Below are 18,685 nucleotides of genomic sequence, written 5' to 3' on the forward strand. Positions count from 1 at the left end.
ACTAGTCCAAAATAAACTGCAGCAATGGATCGACGCAAATAACATCTTGTCACCTTACCAAGCTGGGTTTAGGCCCCTAACTAGCAGCGTCGACCAAGTCCTCCATTTTCTAACAATTTATTGGAGAAATGTCTCCTTGAAGAAGGGGACATTGTATGCAGTTTTTGTAGATTTAAAAGCTGCTTTCGACTTAGTCCCCAGGGAAAAACTTTGGCAGACCTTGGCGGATGCAGGTATAACACAGGAATTGCTCACACTCCTTGTTCGCCTACATGAAAACAATTTCGCAAAGATACGATGGGGAAAACAAGGAGAGGTAACGGATTCCTTTCCAGTTGAACGTGGGGTGAGGCAAGGGTGTGTCCTAGCGCCAACTCTCTTTTCCATTTATATAAATGGTATTGTTGCACATCTAGAGAAGATTGCTAGTGACGCCCCTGTAATAGCCGGTTCTCGTGTACCAGTTCTCATGTTTGCGGACGATACATTATTACTTTCCCGCACCCCTAGTGGGTTACAAAAAGTAGTTGATGCCTTTGGTGTATACTGTGATGAAAAGGGCCTAGAACTAAATACTACCAAAACGAAATTTATGTGCCTTAATCAGCAGTCCTCTTTTAAGGGTGTAATAAAATACAAAGGAACACCACTAGAAAGAGTTGACTCATTTTCATACCTAGGCATCACCCTGCAAGAAAACATGAGCTGGAAACATCACACAACTACAACCCTTCTAAAATTTAGACAGTTAGCAGGTGCCATCTCGCTAAAACACCGTACCTCTCTGACTAAGCCTCTGAACTGTGTCATGGAAATTTATTCTATGAAAGTCCTGGGGGCTTGTTTATATGGTTCTGAATTGTGGGGTTTCTCAAACTTGAGCGATCTGGGCCGAGCGGAAAATAGGTTTCTAAGAGGGGTCGCAATGGTCCCCCAAAGTACCCCAATAATTCCGCTAAAACTTGACCTGGGCAGAAAATCAGTTGTGGATATAGCGAGGCTTCGGCCCCTCCTGTACTGGAGGCGAATTATGGTGACCCCAGAGTTAGGCCACTACGCAGCAGCATTGATGGATGTCATCAAATTCGATCATTTCCATTCCATCCCATGGTTAAGGGAGCTGCGGGGTTTACTTACAGAATTGAAATTGGACCACCTATGGGGCAACAATGATCCAACTTGCTTCCCCTCTAAGGATAAGCTAAAAGATCTTTACTGGGAGAGGATATACCTTGCAATGTTTAGTGACAGTACAAGTGCAAAGCTAACATCTCGTTTTTTAAACTTAAAAATGTATCCATCATACGAACGTTTTTGGGACCTAATTGAAAAACCGTATGATAGAAAACTTTATTTTCAATTTCGTATTGGTACATTACCTTTAAATGCATTTAAGAAGCATTGGTCCCAGACATGGAATGAACATTGTCACCATTGTAAAGAGGAAATTGAACACATCTCCCATTTTCTGTTTTGTTGTCCTCTGTATTTGGCCCCCAGACGCAAGTGGTTAAAACCGGTGTGCTTAAAGTTGGGAACCCGAAGCCAATCCGAAGCCCTCAGGATACTGAATCAGACTGTACAACATTTTATGTGGTTGGTGTAGCAAAATATCTGGCATGGTCGTGGTTAATTCGTACCCGATCATTATTGGCTACTGTATTATAATGAAATTATGCATATCCATAAATTGTCTTTCCTTGCGACTAGCAGTATGTTTTTTAATCTATGAAATGTGTTTTTTAAATAGTAATAATGTGTTGTAATTTTATGACCTTTTATTATGTATTATTCGACATCTAATGTTTAATATGTATTTTTAGAGGAATTTTTATCAGTAGTATTTATTGTATAGGGCTAGGTGAATGCTTTTATGACAAAATGTCGAATAAAGCTTATAAATTGTTGTTGTTGTTGTTAAATCCTGAGTGGGAAAATAGTACTTTTAGAGAAGTCGCTATTCTCCTGTCTGACCCTCCTGTGTGCCTGGGTATGGTTGGGGATTGACTGTCTGGTTTGGAAGTGACAGGAGCAGGAAGCCCCCAGGGGGTTAGATGAGTCAGCCCTTTGATGGGGTGCTGGTATTAGCATCTGGAAGTGAAGGGGGGAGGTAGCACCTGGAAATAGCTAGGGTTGTGCCTGCCTGCCACAACACTGGCTCCAACCTCCTGCTGGGTGGCTGACGACCCTGCCCCTCTCCTTGAAAGGAACCAGGAAGATCAGATAACGAAGTGCTCCACCCCACCCAGATCTGGGATCAGACAAGGATTCAGGGTCCAATGCACAAGGAACTTCTAAGGACTTCTAGGGACTTCAAAGGACTTCAAAGCCTTTTTGCGGTATAAGTATAGGACCCCTGTCCCCAGAAAATCAGATTCTACAACAATCAAGAAGGAACCTCTGCTGGAAGAAGGACTGAAGAACTGAAGGAAGATTGCCTTGCTGTGTGCTCTAAGGGCTGACCTGTTCTACTAACCAACTGAGCTGAGGAGAAGAGGGACTTTGCTGTGTGCTGTGACCCTGCTTGAAACCTACAAAGACTTTTGCTGTGTGCTGTGTCTTGCTGTGAATCTCCAAGGGCCTGAGAAGAGCTGGCCTCCTGTCCGCAACCCAGGACTACAAAGGTTGCCCCAGAAGAAACTGCCGTGTTCGCTAAGATCTGCTGTGCCCTCCTGCTTGCCTTGCTGTGTGTTCCTGGAAGCGTGGGTTCGATCTGAAGAATCGGAAGAGATCGAGTGCGGGGCGCGCTGGCTGCTCTGAGTGTCTAGGAGCGCCGCGCTGAAGATTCCCTACAAGTTGCACCACTGTTCGACGTGCTCATCGGCACGTGTGGGGCTGAAGAAGTATTGTCGGTGTTCCCAAGGGGTTAAATCGCACTCCGTGCGGAGTCGCTTGACCTGTGACCCCGGGAGCCGTAAATTCTTGCCATCGGACTTCACGGCCGCGGCCTAGGGCCCGCGAAACCAACTTGCAAACTGATCGGCACCTTGGCTGATGCACGAAGGGGCCGCGACCTGATTGGTTGTCGCCTGGAGGCTCGTCGGAGAAGAGACGCGCTGTGATTGGCCGCTGCTGTAAGCTGTTCTCGTGAGCTGCGCATCGATTGGAGGAAGTGCCGCCGCGTCATCGGAAGCTGTCCATGGAGCCGCGCTGTGAGTGGCTGACTCCGGAGAACTCCTCGACGTCAGCGAGAAGCCTGCAAACGCCGCGACCGGATTGGAGAAGCCGCGTTCAGCACCTGAAGCCTGCAACAACGATCGTACCTGCGAGGGTGAGTCTGAAACCCTAAAGAGAGAGAGATCGCCTGCCCCCAGCACCCGGTATTGACACCGGCTGCAGAGGAAGCGCTGGGGCTGTGCAAGTGACTACGTTCGCCTCGGAAGTATTCTTGGGCGTGGGCATCGTCCCCCGAAGGTCCCGCATTGAGCGTGGGACACGGGGACCAACGACAAGTGCCCGATCTCCCCATTGAGAAGGGGGGAACCTGAGTAGAAGGAGCGGTGCTCCTGCTAGGGCCAAGTACAGTTTAGGAAGCACGTTTTTTAGTGCTGAATTCCTACACCTGAGTCATTCTATCACGATCTATTTTTGAGAGACTAGAGACTATTTTGAAACTTTCCTAAAACAAGTGCCTACCTGAAACAAGAAGAAGAGTGATAAGAGAAATACGTGCAATGCTTATGTGATTTTATTTACAGTGCCAAAACTAGATAAAAGTTATTTATGTATAACTCACCTGTGTGGTCTCAGTTTGTGGTGTACATTGGGGGGGGTCATTGTAACCGAATGCAAATACTTACACATTACCTTGGGGATAAGCCTGACTACTCGAGCCAAGCTACCTAGAGGGAGCAGGGTTTATCTACAGTGTGTGCCCCTGTGCCCTGACTAGATGCAAGGGTCCCTATTTGGTCTAAGGTGCCTACCTCAGCCAACTAGAGACCCCCAGATCTAACAACTACCATATCGCAGGCCTAGGTCGTGGTGTACACGCATGATCCATTCTCATTCATAACCAAATCAGAACCAGGGATCCAGACATCGCTGCAGCTCAGGGCAGGTGTGCATGTCAGTCACCATGGAAGGGGTTGTTCCGTCCCAACAGGGAGGGACAGAAAAGACTAACCTAAAGGCTACAAAAGTCGTTATTAGTAACCTCTATGTGAACCTTGATGCCAGTACACAAACCTTGAACTGGCTTGCAGAAAATGCAGACATACAAATAGATTTGCTACTGTTTTATGCAAATTATGTTGACAGCAAAATAATCCTCTTTGACACAGAAAGAGAGAGCAGCTGTGCCTTTATAATAGAAAAGCGTATTGTGCTGCCAGCCCTAATGGTTCTATTGTGCATATCTTCACGCAGGTAACAGCAGAGCCCGGAAGGAGTACTTTGCAAGAGCCCCCTGTTGAAGCAGTTATACAATATATAGGGAATGCAGGGAGTCAATAATCAGCCGACCGATCAGCAGGCGCAAAGAGCCATCATTATCCCATTGTATTCTAAAACCCAATAGAGCATTTCTTACACCTTTGAAAGGATAGAAAGAAATGAATGATGCAACCAAGGACAAAGGGCTAGATTTAAAGCAACCTTGAGCCTGCAAAGGAAGTCCGTTCATTAAAACATGATGTTTCACCTCCACCAGAAAAGTTCTATTTACAAAAAAAAGGCAAGTTTAAATAAAGTTCATAAAGCAGACAAGAAATCTCTTTTACATCAATTGATTATGTGAAAAGGTCTGAACCTCATAATAGGGTATACCCACTTTTTCAGACTAATAACACAACAGCAGGCATGGACAGGCTCCACCAATGAGCGGGTACTAGTGGTGGAAGAACCCTTATACGGGGCAACAAGGGGTAATTTACACTAACGGATGATATAGGTATAAAAAGCAGACCACACGTTTGGTCAATTCGATGAAAGGAAAGCTGAAACTCCTGCAGCAAGCAGAGAGCCCAGTGAAGGGCTCAGTGAGCTGGAAAGAGGGACGGTCAGGCGCTGAGTGGTCTTGTGCTGAGAACCGTAAATCCTCAGACAAGAGAATTAAAAGGGGAGGCGAAAAAAGAGTCACTATCAATATAACAAATCATGAAGATGGGAATCTCAAGAATTGGTTTAGGTGAAGGGCATCTTTCCCATGAAAAAAAGTAAAAATGGAAGAATATTCTAGTCCACCAGAGAACATTTTCAGATTAGGGGTCAAGATGATGAAATGTCTACCTTGCAGACAATCATGATGTTAAGAAGAAATTCCACCTGGAAATCACATTTATGTTTAGGAGGAGAGGTTGTGAAGGGAATTCACCTGAACAAGGTATTATTGTAGGTCTAGCTCTCCTGGAGAGGAACAACAAAAGAACAATTCATAAGTGTGTAAACTTTATCCACAAAGATCACCTGATGCACAGATTCGAACCGGCAAAGCAGCTTTTCTCAAGGAGTATCTAAAATGCAATAATATCCTGCTGGAGAAGTGGACAGAGGAAGATCTGAAACAAAATACTCTTAGAGTTTCACTGCAGAACCAAACCAACAACTAAAATATTTATCAGCCCAGAAGAAGATCGCACAAAGTTACCCAGCAGAAGCAGAGCCTGGTGAATCTCCTTTATCACATTCTTGTAAAGTTCCTTCTGGCATTCGTTCAAGATTTTCCAATCCTCTTCTGAGAAGTAGGCAGCTACGTCATGGAAAGTAATTGGTGCCTGGAACAGAAAGTTAAAAATCATAAATTCAGTACATTTTGTGAGAGGATGAATAGCCTCCTTCAAAACACTGTAATCAATTAATAAAATAAAACTCATACATGGCAAGAGCAGGTTTGGCTGGCACTTCCTGAATGTACTGGGGTTTCTTCAACTGGCCCTTTAACAAATAGACTAAAAGGGAACTGCAGTACTGCAGACAAATCAAAATAGTCACCTGGCCCTCTACACAATGAGCGGCTACTGGGAGAAGAGGCAAGATAGTACCAGCAGCATGTGGAGGCCAGATGGTAAACTGGCTGTTCACTGATTTCCCTGGATCTGGTGACACATCACGATGGAGGACAGGGTCGCTACAAGGCGCTTTGGTGATCCAAACCACCTCCGTCTGTCCCAGTTAAACTTTAGTGCCTTATAGCACAATCAGAAAGTCACCGCAAACATGGAAAGATGGAAGATGTTGATAGATGCAGACCCCAGTTGATTCACAGAGATGACTAATCAGGTATTGTCTACATAATTCATGCAGCGAAGTTAAAAAGATCTTATTAGTATCATCAGAGGACATCTGTAAATATTGAACAATGTGGGCATTAGCGCCAACCCCAGAGGGACTCCCTACTGTTAATGGTTTAAATTCATCCATGTACGGTGCAGGGTACACATCTAACAACTATCCTTTAGGTAGGATTTGCACCATAGTTTAGCCATTGCATTGATGCCAGTCTCAGACAGTCTGGTCAGGAGAACACAATGTGACTGTGTCGAAGGCGGCTCACAATTCCAACAGAACTGAAGCTACCAGCTTCTCCCTGTTTGCCACCTGACGCAGTGTATCCAGGACAGTCAGCAAAGCTGCTTCGATACTGTGCCCGGGTCTGAGCCCAGAGTGTACAGACTCCAGCATGTGTACATAGGATATGCTCCTCACCGGAGGGACTCTGGAAGTTGGGCAGATGTCCCACCCCACTATGTCCCAGACGCAAGACTGACAAGGTGGACTTGTATCATGCGATCTGGGACTGCACGATGTTACTGGGGTACCCGATATCACTTACTCAGACTCTTACCAGCATCGCACAATACATATGAATATGTCCCTCATCTTACTGCCGTTGGGCACAGTGGAGAAGAATGGAATCCCTCGCCATATCAAAATATGAATTGAATTTGGATATTTGATTGTATAAAATTAATCTTGCCAGACACTGGCTCTCGCCACCTGCACCCACGCTGTGAGACTGGCAACAAGGGATGGTCTGATGTGCAATATTAGATCATCCTGTTGGACACCATGGATAGAGCATTCTAGGATTGTCAAGAGACTATGTACCACTGCTAGCTACTGCAGGTTTGCGAGAGTATGCAAACACTGTTCTTTTATGCTGTGGAATCATTCACTTCGTGGGTGGCTGCGATGCTCAATATGTTACAATATGTGACTTTTGTAATACAGAACCTAAATAAATGGAATTGGGAAAAATCACTACCTGCATACGGAGAAGTTAATCCTTTAATCCTAGAACAGGTGAACCCTTCTATCTACTCAGAATCAGCTTTTAAATCTATACCAATACAGGGCTGCAGAGTTAGCAGGCAGCAAATGTAAGGCTTTTCTGCCCAGTTCTAATCTTACTATTGGTTATGGTGCACCCTGCATGGATGTAAGACATCTCAGTGCATGGTCTATGTAGGGATTGGTGTCGCGAAGCCTTCATTTACACTTTTTCTGCAACAGCTTTTAAGGTGATATTTCGAAGTAACAAAGATGGCAAAGTCATTTCAAGTTGTGCACAGGCCTTAATTTGTCCAATTGGCATTACTGGGTGATATCAACTAAAACCCTATTTTTTCCTACCAAACACGAAACTTTTTGTAATGTTGAAACAATTTGCGGTGTTACAGATTGCTGGAGTCTAACTGAATAAAGTCAAATTATCGGCATGCCTTAAAAAAGGGAGTAGAAACCCTCCAAGATAGGCCAGCTTAGATGCAGTACTCTGCAAGTGAGTAGGCTGGTCCTAAGCAAGTAAAAGTAATGAGGCTTGGGGCAGGCGCGCTGCCCTAATCAGGACCACTAACTGCACACTTCCAGTTGATAATGCCGCCAGAGTGCTCTAGGGCAATGCTAAACCAAGTAACATTGTGAAACCTCAGAGGCTGATGACTATTATCTTTACCATAACTATCACGTTTCGCCCACACAGTTTCTGCTCACTTATCAAAAGCAAGTGGGTAATCCAATAAGCAATAATACATATTGTTGCCATGATGAATACTCTTATACAGGACAGAGTCCAGAGTTGGTCTATCAATCAATCAGGATTCGTAGAGCGCGGCTGCATCCCCCAGGAGGGTCACGAGGCACTGAGAAATCATGCTGCCTGTTCTCCTAATGGTTAAACATCCAAGTCTTATGGTCCTTTCTGAACTGCTGGAGCGATGGTGAGGCTTTGAGATGCCGGGGAGTTATTCCAGGCCTTAGCAGCTAGGTGGGAGAAGAAGCAGCCTCTGCTGTACGTTCAGCGATTCATTGGCTGGCTGCTAGGGAGGGGGATTCGGAGTGGAATTTCCTGGTAGGTTGGAGGAAATTCATTCAGTTGTGGAGGTACGCCGGTCCTTTAGCTTGAGCTGGCCTCTCTTCACTACAAGTAGCCAGTGGGGTTTCCTGAGGTGAGGGGTGATGTGCACACATCTGAGAAGGTCAAGGATGAGTCTGGCTGCTGTGTGTTCTTAATAGTCTGGAGTTTTGTCACAAATTGGGCGACGATTCCTACGTAGAGGGAATTACCATAATCTAGCCTGAGACCGGGCTAACCTGCTTCTTCATGGAAAGCTGGTTGTAGAGGATGATGCCAAGGTTGCGGGCGTGTTTGGTGAGTTTGTAGTTTGGGCCCAGCTCAGTTGGCCACCAATCATTGTTCCAGAGGGTATCCTTGCCTTTCCCGAAGATTAATACTTCTGCCTTGTTGGTGTTGAGTCTGAGGCAGTTGATGTTCTTCCAGGGGTTCACGTCCTTCAGGTTCTGAAACCGGATTGGGATGGGTTCAGAAGGTTTGGTTCTCTAGATGTCTGGTGATCTCGATGTTGATGGCTTTCTCTATGACTTTGGCTGGGAAAGAGAGCAGGGAGATGAGTCTGTAGTTCTTGGGTTCTCCTGGGTCCGCAGATGGCTTCTTCATCAGCGGCTTCACGTCTGCATGTTTCCATTTCTGCAGGAAGTGGCCATAGTGAGTGGACCTTGGTGAGTTCTTTGCTGATGGGTTGATTGCCGAAGTTGAATATATGGTGTGGGCAGGGGTCTGCTGGGTCTCTGGAATGGATGGATCTCATGATGGACACTGTTTCCTTCTCGGTAAGGATGTTTCACTGGGTGAGCTGGTGCAGGAGTGCATTGGTAGGCATGGTGCTGTTGATGTCATCGGGGTTGGGGTGTAAAGTCTTGGTAGAATGTGTTGATTTTGTCGTGGAAAGAGTCTGAGAGGGTGTTGCAGACAGTTTGCGAGGGTGTGATATTGTTTTCAGTTGCCAAGGGGTTAGTAAACTCCTTGACTATGTTGAAAAGTTCCTTGCTGTTGCTGGAGCGGTCCTTGATGCAGGTGGCTAGGGCGGTCTTCTTGGTGTTCTTCAAGAGGTAGTGGCCTCGGATGAGGATGTCTCTGAAGTGTTTTCGGTCTTCGAGGGTCTTTCTGGTGCGCCATCTTCTTGCCTTCTGTCTGCAGTCACATTTCCTATTTTTCAGTTCTGCCATGAACTAATTGGGGTGTCGTGTTTGTTTCTTAGGGTTGTAGGGTGTCTTAGGTGCGACTTCGTCAATGCTTGTCGTGAGCCAGTTAGTGCAGTTGTCTGCCACTTGTTCTGAATCTAAAATAGTGTTGGGTTGCGAGGAGTTGAAAGCGTTGGCCCATCGTAGCTCTGATACCTTTGCTTAACTGCGCCGTGTCTCGCTGGCAGCTGGGGTATTGGGGGGGGGCTCCGAGATGACGAAGTGGACGCAGTGGTGGTCGACCCAGGTGAGCTCTTCGTTGAGGGCGTATTTTACTCTGCTGGCTGAGAAGATAGGGTTGAGCGTGTGGCCTGCAGTGTGGGTGGGGTTGGTGACCAGTTGTTTTAGTCAGAGGTACAAGCATGAACTTGAAATGATGCCTGGTTAAGGGTAATATTCAGTTTTCATCCAACTAAGCTATCAAGTACTTTTAGATATGTTTTGCAAACTTTCTTCTTACACGGCCTCATGTTGTGTTGCTTCCTATCCCACGCTTGTCTTTAAAATCTGAGCAACAAGGATATTTTTGCTGGGGAATGGCGGAAGACCAGACTATAAGAGTAGTTCTGATCACCTGCATACCATATATTTCCTGAAAGCACCGCTTTAGCACACACAGGATTTTATGGAAGTGGGGGGAAGAGGCATCTGCTGCATTATCTCAGCTGGTGTCTGATGCAGAAGGTGTACTTGGCATGACACTTCTCCTGAAGGCCCATAAACCTGCTCGGTGGGCCACTACATAGGACCAAATAGCTGAATCCTGTGGAAAGTAAATTAGGCTGCGCCAAGGGTTTATCTTCACATCCTGACACTTCATTAATCTTTTTGAACTGTGTTCAAAGTTCCCTGATTGAAAAGTATTTGAAAAATAACCCATACCATTTATAAATATTGAGAACACTGAATTTAATATAGTTTTGAGATACTATAAGATATGTGTCTGTTTTTCCTCCAGTTTGTTTAAGTTTCCTTTTCTTTTACTTAAATGCAGCAAAAGCCTACCGGCCCACACTTCTGTCCTCTAGGGGGCTGCACAGTTGCTATTGAACCAAGCATTCTTCTTGGGTTTTCATTTTATTATAGACATCTAAAAATAAATGATTTGTCAGCAATATCCACAATGCTTCATCGGTGAGATCCACGCTGACAGCGGGTCTATCCCAGTCACAGATGGATAAAGGAAGCGGTTATCTACGACTACTTCCTCACTGAGATCCAAGCTGACAGCGGGTTTATCCCAATTGCAGATGGATAAAAGAAGTTGTTATCCATGACTGCTTCATCACTGAGATCTGCGACTTGACAGCATGTCTATCCCAATCGCAGATGGATAAAGGAAGCGGTTATCTACGACTACTTCCTCACTGAGATCCAAGCTGACAGCGGGTTTATCCCAATTGCAGATGGATAAAAGAAGTTGTTATCCATGACTGCTTCATCACTGAGATCTGCGACTTGACAGCATGTCTATCCCAACTGCAGATGGATAGAGGGGGGTCATTATCCACGACTGCTTCATCACTGAGATCTATGCTGACAGCGAGTCTATCCCAGCCGCAGACGAATAAAGGAAGTTGTTATCCACAACTGCTTCCTCACTAAGATCTGCGACTGACAGCGGTTCTATCCCAATCGCAGATGGATAAAGGGGTGTTTATCCACAACATTAATAACTTCTTCCCAAAAAACGGCAAAGCTTCACCAAGAGAAAAATTGCAATAAATGTTCCATTCCATTCTAATATCAATGGCCACTTAATAATCTTCCTCTTAATTAGTGTCTTTAGTTCTATTGTCTGGTTTTAACCCAGCAACATTCCAGGTTAGTTTCCTACCATTATTTGTCTCACGAGTGCCCTGATGTTCCTTTGGTGACTTGGAACTGCATGGACAAATAGTGCAGTTGGTGAAATATTATTGCTTAGAACTGTGATATTAACTGGTACAAGAATTGCTAAAGATGAAGGCAGCCATCTCCAGGTCTCATCTTCTGAGAACAAACTGAGGATTCAAGTTTGTGTTTTGTAGAAGAACACTTGTTACCAGAAGACTTCTCAACAGAGACGCAATGGTGGTCTCCACTCCCTGTGCCTCAAACATCCCACATAGATGCAACCTAAAAAAAGCTTCACATCATTCCTTTAATGGTTTAGTCAGCATTTCCATATACAACAACTGGAGGATTCTTATTCAGTCCACTTATATATGTCTGACATTATTCAACTCTCTATTTGTAACTCTTCCCAGTTCAGTTCAGTACAACTTTATTCGGATACAACGGTACCCATAAAAGCACAAAAACAAATAAATCATGAAAATTGACCATTAAAAATATTCATTATACAATTCCAAAGTGACTTTGTGCAAAGCTATACAACATGACAGTGCAAATAGATTGTTAAAATAGAGGGACGATGAAGAAACAATACAAAACTATTTATAACAATGTCAGGCATCAATCATAGTTCTGCGCGCCCTTACTGCCGATTTTAAAAAAGTGCTAGTGCGAAAAATAAGGTCCACATCATCTAATGCTAACATAGATCGAAATGCTGCCTCTAGACTGATTGGTCTTCTTTTATTAAAATAAGGACATAAAAACTGTTTAAAATATTTAATATAGTATTTGCAGAAAAATATAAAGTGTTTAATAGTTTGCTCACTCCTCCCATCACAAGGGCACAGGTTCAAATTTGAGTTAGGACTATGGCCAAGTGGGAAGCAGAGTGCGAAGCGAATTGTGCCAGCTCTTAAACGGAACAATAGGCTTGTCTCCCACCGACGCATTGGTAAGAACAAATACATATGGAGTGGATGACTTTACCGTTCAATATCCATGTAGTTGCGCAGTTATTTTTCTGGCCTCTGTCGCCTCCCGCTCGATCTTATATAGGGAGTGCAGAGCATTCTGCATTTCTTTTTTTGCGACTGAGGGAGCGAGTGTAGGGTCCCAAAAAATACTTTCCATATTTATACTGCGCAAGCTACTCAGCACACCACTCAACCATGGAATTTCTAGACACCTAGCACAACCTAGACAGTCATTAATAATCATCTGTGTCAAGGAGGCTGCTTCATTCTTTCATACTGCAATCCACAGGAGTGCCGGACGGGCCCTAATAAAATCAGTAATAAAATTAATATTGAGTTCTTTATGACATATGTAATGGGAGGTTGAGATTGTAGCATTCAGTAGTTTCCTGCAAAACCTACTCTCCTCCTGCTGTATACCAGAGGAGTTGACCGTCCCACATATCTCGGCCCCATATGTGGCTACCGGGATACACTGGAGTTTGTAAATCTTTTGTATGTTTAATACTGCCCCCTTGGTCTTGGGGCGAGATATGCTTAAGATCGAATTGGTGGCTTCCCAGTGCTGTGAAGAGGATCTCCTTCACTACACCGTCCGTCACAAGGCAAACCTCCTGCTCACAAGGTTCCAGAGACAACAGCTCCCCTTCCCCCCGGCAGCCGTTGAACTGACACACTCACTTCTTGTCAATTAGTCCAGTTCACTACACTGCTCCTGATTCGGTATTATGCAACCATCTGACTAAGACAATCTTCGCTACAGCATTTTCTCTGGACCACTGCTCCTATTTTGGTCATGGACCGACACAAAGATTTGACCTCAGATATCTTCCTCCAACGCTGTGAGTTAGTCACCCCCACAGTTTACTCACTCACCAGATCCACTTGACTACTGCCTCATTAAGAGTATCATCCTCCCAAACCTACCACTGTTCTGGATTACTCCTCTGCTCTAAGTGAACTGAGCCTTCTGTCTGACCTTCTCACTGCTGCTCCTACATCTTCCTTGCTTAACTTTTATACAATATTTGCAAGCCTTGTTTCCAATGAAAAGCTCTTCATCATTTCACCAACCCCATTTACCCGCTGACTACCCGGGGGATTAAGTATAGCCTAGGACCGAATCCTTATACATTTTACTATCCTGCACGGACTATCTTCAGTAAGTCCCAATCTCGGTCTCTCTCATTTGAAGACACTCAAAATTCACTCTCCTATGAGACAGAGCCCTGCCCCTCCTAACTCCTCCACATCAAAGACATACTTGAGGAGAGGATGTGGTGCAGCGGCCAGAGCGGACGACTCATGAGCTGGGGATCCAAGTTCAAGTCTCGGCGTTGGCACAACATCCTGTGATTCTGGGCAAAACACTTAATCTCCCCATGCCCATGGACAGCGCCTGGATATCCTCACGGGTGACAAGCTGCGCTATATAAATCCATAAACAAACAAACTTTGTCTGAGGTTGAGCACCCCAAACCCCATCCAGTAAACCTGATGCTTCAAACCTCTCTCTTAATCAGCCATATCCCCTCACACTCTGAGACACAATCCACAGCTCACACCCGCCTGATCAATTTCCCACCATATTCCCTCTCCCCCATACTCATCCCAGATGATCCCCACACCTACTCCCTCCACTGATCCTTGATAATCTCAACACGTGTCCCGATTAGACTCAGACCACCATCACTCTCAGCCTGGCCAGTACTCGGCCTGTTACAAGAGGTGTGCCGCAAGGCTCCATTCTTAGCCCCTCGCTTTTTAATATTTACATGGCCCCTTTGGCTACACTGATCAGGACATACGGATTTGACGTGTTATCATATGCGGATGACACGCAAATACTGGTTACCCTTGGCCCGGACGTAAATGACACCAAAAAGCGTTTTAAAATGTGCCTGATAGAGGTAAAAAAAACTGGATGAGTTTAAACCATCTCCAGTTGAATGGCACTAAATCTGAAATATTGACCTTTGGGCAAGCAAGCGAACATTGGACCCATGACTGGTGGCCCACGGAATTGGGGGAATGCCCCATCCCCAAAGAATCAGTCCATAATCTAGGATTTCACATGGACAACAAATTGTCCATGAAGGACCACGTAAACCATACTGTAGGCACCTGGTTTGGAATCATGAGAAGTCTACGAAAGGTCTTTAAATGGTTACCAGCAGAAGCACGCAGAACTCTGGTTCAGGGACTCATATTAAACAGGCTAGACTATGGTAACTCTCTTCTTCTTGCCATAAATGAGTGCCACATTAGGAAATTGCAAGTAGTGCAAAACATGGCTGCTCGCCTGATCCTGGGCTTACCCAGACGATTCCCCTCTATGCCATGCCTAAAAAGTCTACACTGGCTCCCTGTTAAAAAAAAAGAGCCATATTTAAAACCATGTGCTTGGTACATAAACACATGTATGGCTCAGGACCAAAATACTGGAATCAAAAACTGACATGGTACCAGCCTGGTCGACAACTGAGATCAAGTTCCAAGTCACAACTTACTCCACTAAGAGTTCAAACTGCTAGAAATGGAGGACGCGCCTTCTCCTTTATGGCGCCATCTCTATGGAACAAACTCCCCTTAGACATACGTACGACCACTGAACTCATGTGTTTTCGAAAAAAACTGAAAACATGGCTCTTCAGTTAAATTCCCATTCTAGACCTACCTTTTTTCTGGGACTGTCTGCATGCGCCATGAGACTCCCTCGGGAAGTGATATGCTGCGCAATACAAATATCCAGACTAGACTAGACTAGGCACCAACGGAGTCGCAGACTCCTCCACCCCTCCCAGCCGTATGCACCAACGGAGTCGCAGACTCCTCAACCTCTCCAACTGAACCCAAAACAATCACGAGCAATATGATAACCAGAATAATCGGCTTAGAGGGGGACAATAGGCACAGCCTTTCACAGTACATGATACTTCACTGAAGGTCCTCAAGTCTTGCCTCTTTTCAAAGACAACCTTCGCCCAGTCTCAATGATGAAGGTGCAAAACCAGATGTCAGCATTGGTTCAACTCTACTGATCTAAATCTTTTCAAATGCATGATGTAAATGTAAATGTACAGGAATTTATATAGCGCAAATCACCAAGCGGTTTCTAAGCGCTTGCTTAGGGAACCCGTCCTGGTATTCCCCTGTGAGATAACCCCGGCAGGGTATCAGTAAGGTGAAAGCCAGGCATCCCGCCGCGAGGGGCCGTTGTGGAGATTAAGCAAGCTATTGCCCAGAATCGCAGAGTTGGAACCCGTGAATCGAGTAGGCACCGGAGCGAGAATTGTCGAGTCCATGGACATTTTAGGACCCAAGACCCCGTCGAGCCGGGAATTAAACCCTGGTCCCGGGCTGACCTCTGCTTCCAGGTCTGCCTCCTCTAACCAGTGAGCCACACTTCTCCATGATTGATCTCCTCAACTCAAGTTACCCCAACTGGATCCTTCACAGTCTCACTTAAGCTCTAGGTTTACAACTCTTGTGAAATATCTATTTCCTTCCTCCAACCTGATGAAGGAACATGCCTGGTGCTAAAGCCCAATTAGCAAATATATACCTTGTCTATCTGGTTACCCCATCCTTATTTTGTCCAGAAACACATTTGAAACCTGCTGCCAGCGTACTGCACTCATCCGCCCCTACACTCTTCTTCCACAGTAGCTTTTGCCAACCCAGCCTCCTTGGTTAAAGTATCTCAGAACATTATATCAACTATCTTGTCACATGGAACCAAACATCAGACTTACTTAGCAATGACAGTGGCTAACAGAAACATTATTCTTATTTCGGATGTACCCCTGGACACCCTGTACCCCAGTTCAGTTCTATGCTGCATACTACAAAACTGTCGATGAGCGGTGATACATAAGCTCCAAATTGCTGACACTACCACACACTGCAATCTAAATCTTCAAGTACTTACTGAGATCTGGTTCAACGACTCTCCACACAATACCATGGGCCTTCTGTGGTCTCCAAATTACAGGTCAAAGATGTGACCTTGAAGGAAGGATTGGAGTGGTGTTGCAGTAATCTATATTAACGTATTTTAATGGAAAAGATACCGAATTACTTGTTTTTCTTCTTTTCAAAGTGTGACTCTTGAACTCCGCCCACACCAATATTCCCTTATTGGACTAAAAGCTATATGTCACCATCCTGGTTATAATGCAGCGTTTATCGAGAAATGGATGGAGCTCAACACAATAATATCAATTTGATGTGACAACAATATATTTCTCAAAGACTTTAGTCTTTGCTGGGGCAACAGAGATGACATTGCAGTCAAACTCCTTTTCTTTCCTCTTTCTGCTGAAAATGATCGAATTCAACGCTGCTTCATATTTACCTACACAAAAGGTTCCACTCTCAACTTAATTATAGCTATGAGAGAAGTGCTCCCAGTAGAAGACCCCATACCCGTGGATTGGTCAGGCCATCATTTTATCCCCTTCTCTCTGCCCGCTTGCATTCCATAAACAGGGAGCAACCCAAACAGGAGCCTTCTTGGTGTCACAACACAAAACATATGAACCACTATAATTCTGGCACAAGAGCACACAATTTACTCTCAAGTCAGTGCTGACACCAACTTCAACCACTCAACTTTCCCCTATGTTGACTATCGCTCGGATCTACTTGGTGATCTTCTAGCACTACTCAAAAATTAACAGAAATACCACAACTATGATTCAAAAATAATCAATATGTAGAAAGGAAACCCCTGAGATTGCTGGAGAAGAAATGGAGACAATTGCCACACTCCACTAATCTTGCATGTCTCAGGGCACCAAGATCATTTCACAAGAGAAACATCTTTAATGAAACGGTAACAAGTAATGCCCCAAACAACTTTTCCAACTGTCCAGAACTGCTAACAAACCTTCCACTTCCATTAGGTTTGATGACTCGACTGAAAAGAAATCAGAAGAACATGCATAGGTCTTTGAAACTAAGGTGAAATCCATTGAAAAGTGTTCCGATTACTAGCTCAACCTGAACACTGCCTGTAAACCTAAGAATACAAGAGGCAACATTTTGGTAAAGTCATAGAGGCTACACCATAGATAATATGATGATATCTTGAAGGCCAAACCTTCCAACCATTTTGTAGATTTGAGACTGAGACATACTTTCAACACCCTTGATCTACGCCTGCTTCAGTACTGGACAGAATCAGTAAATCTCCCCTTCAGGGTGCGAGTACTTTCCGACAGCCTTCAGAAGTGGCCAAGTTACCCCACTTCTGAAAAAACACTGTGCAGATATGGGTGACCTCAACAACTTTTACCGTGTATCTAACCTTCCCTTTCTTACAAAAATTATTTAAAGCAGTGTAGCAATGCATCTTACTAAAAGTATCAAAGACAACGACCTCTTAGATGAGTACTGGTCAGGATTCAATGAAAGCTGCAACACAGAGACTTCTCCGCTCCATGCTGTCCACAAAGCGTTTCACATCGTGAAGTCAGGCAACTACTGCTACGGATCCTTCCAAATCTATTGGCAGCCTTTGAAACAGTAAATCGCAGCATGCTTCTGAATACTCTCAAGAACTGAATGGGCATTGATGATGTGTTCCTCAAAAAGTTCAAGCCATACCTAATGGACAGATCATTCAAATTTAAAATGTATTCCAGCTTCTTAAAACCGGCTGCCTTAAGACACAGGGTCACTCAGGAATCTATCCTAGCCCACGATCTTTAACTGATACGTCTAACTCCTCGGAGTTACACTAACGAAGTGTGGAATCCTTTAGAATAATAATAGCATATTTATTGCAGGCAGATATGTAAAACCATTACAATTGCTAAAAACATGGAAACGCAATACGCTTATTAAAACAGTGCAATCAACATTTGAATGCAGTTATTTAAAACAGTTACAATTAATAAACCAGAGGGCGAGACAAGCATATTGCGACCGTATAATACAGGGAGTACCGCGCTAATGTGCGGATAAAGAATGATAGAGCGAAAAGTGCTAGTGCAGGGATTCCTTGAGCCAGACACCCTCAAAATGTTGCTACACTGGGAAATTTTCATGCAATGGGACAGCGCAAACTATCCTGTCAGCCAAGCATATAATACATTAAAATCACTTAAAACACACCAGAATGATCATCCAAGTGTGCGCAAAAGTCACACAGTGTTAGTGTGGGGAAAGTAGCAGCAAACTGTTCCTCATTAAACGCAGCAGGTTGGTTTCTAAAGTGCTGGTGCAACAGATAGAGCAGCATTTTCCCTTGAAATTCCGTGAAACAATCACCATCAATTTTGCATCACACTAAGATCGCTTTTTGTTGCTGTCTCGTAAAGAGAAATTGCGGCGCCTATGGTGACAGGTTTATTCATAAAAACTGCAGATAACAAGAATGAGACATT

At 44.5% G+C, this 18,685-nt stretch overlaps 1 protein-coding gene across 2 annotated transcripts in view; it reads right to left on the reverse strand.

The window, feature by feature from the left end:
• Nucleotides 1-18,685, reverse strand: part of LOC147668910 (uncharacterized) — a 436,976-nt gene that overhangs the window by 407,920 nt on the left and 10,371 nt on the right. For both annotated transcript variants that reach the window (XM_086948355.1, XM_086948356.1), the window contains exon 2: nt 5,588-5,714. In XM_086948355.1, the coding sequence (XP_086804481.1) occupies nt 5,588-5,714 (127 nt within the window). The remainder of the gene's footprint in view (nt 1-5,587; nt 5,715-18,685) is intronic.

The sequence above is a fragment of the Lissotriton vulgaris genome, unplaced genomic scaffold (genome assembly GCF_964263255.1).
Source record: "Lissotriton vulgaris unplaced genomic scaffold, aLisVul1.2 SCAFFOLD_907, whole genome shotgun sequence".
Classification (NCBI taxonomy): Eukaryota; Metazoa; Chordata; class Amphibia; order Caudata; family Salamandridae; genus Lissotriton; species Lissotriton vulgaris.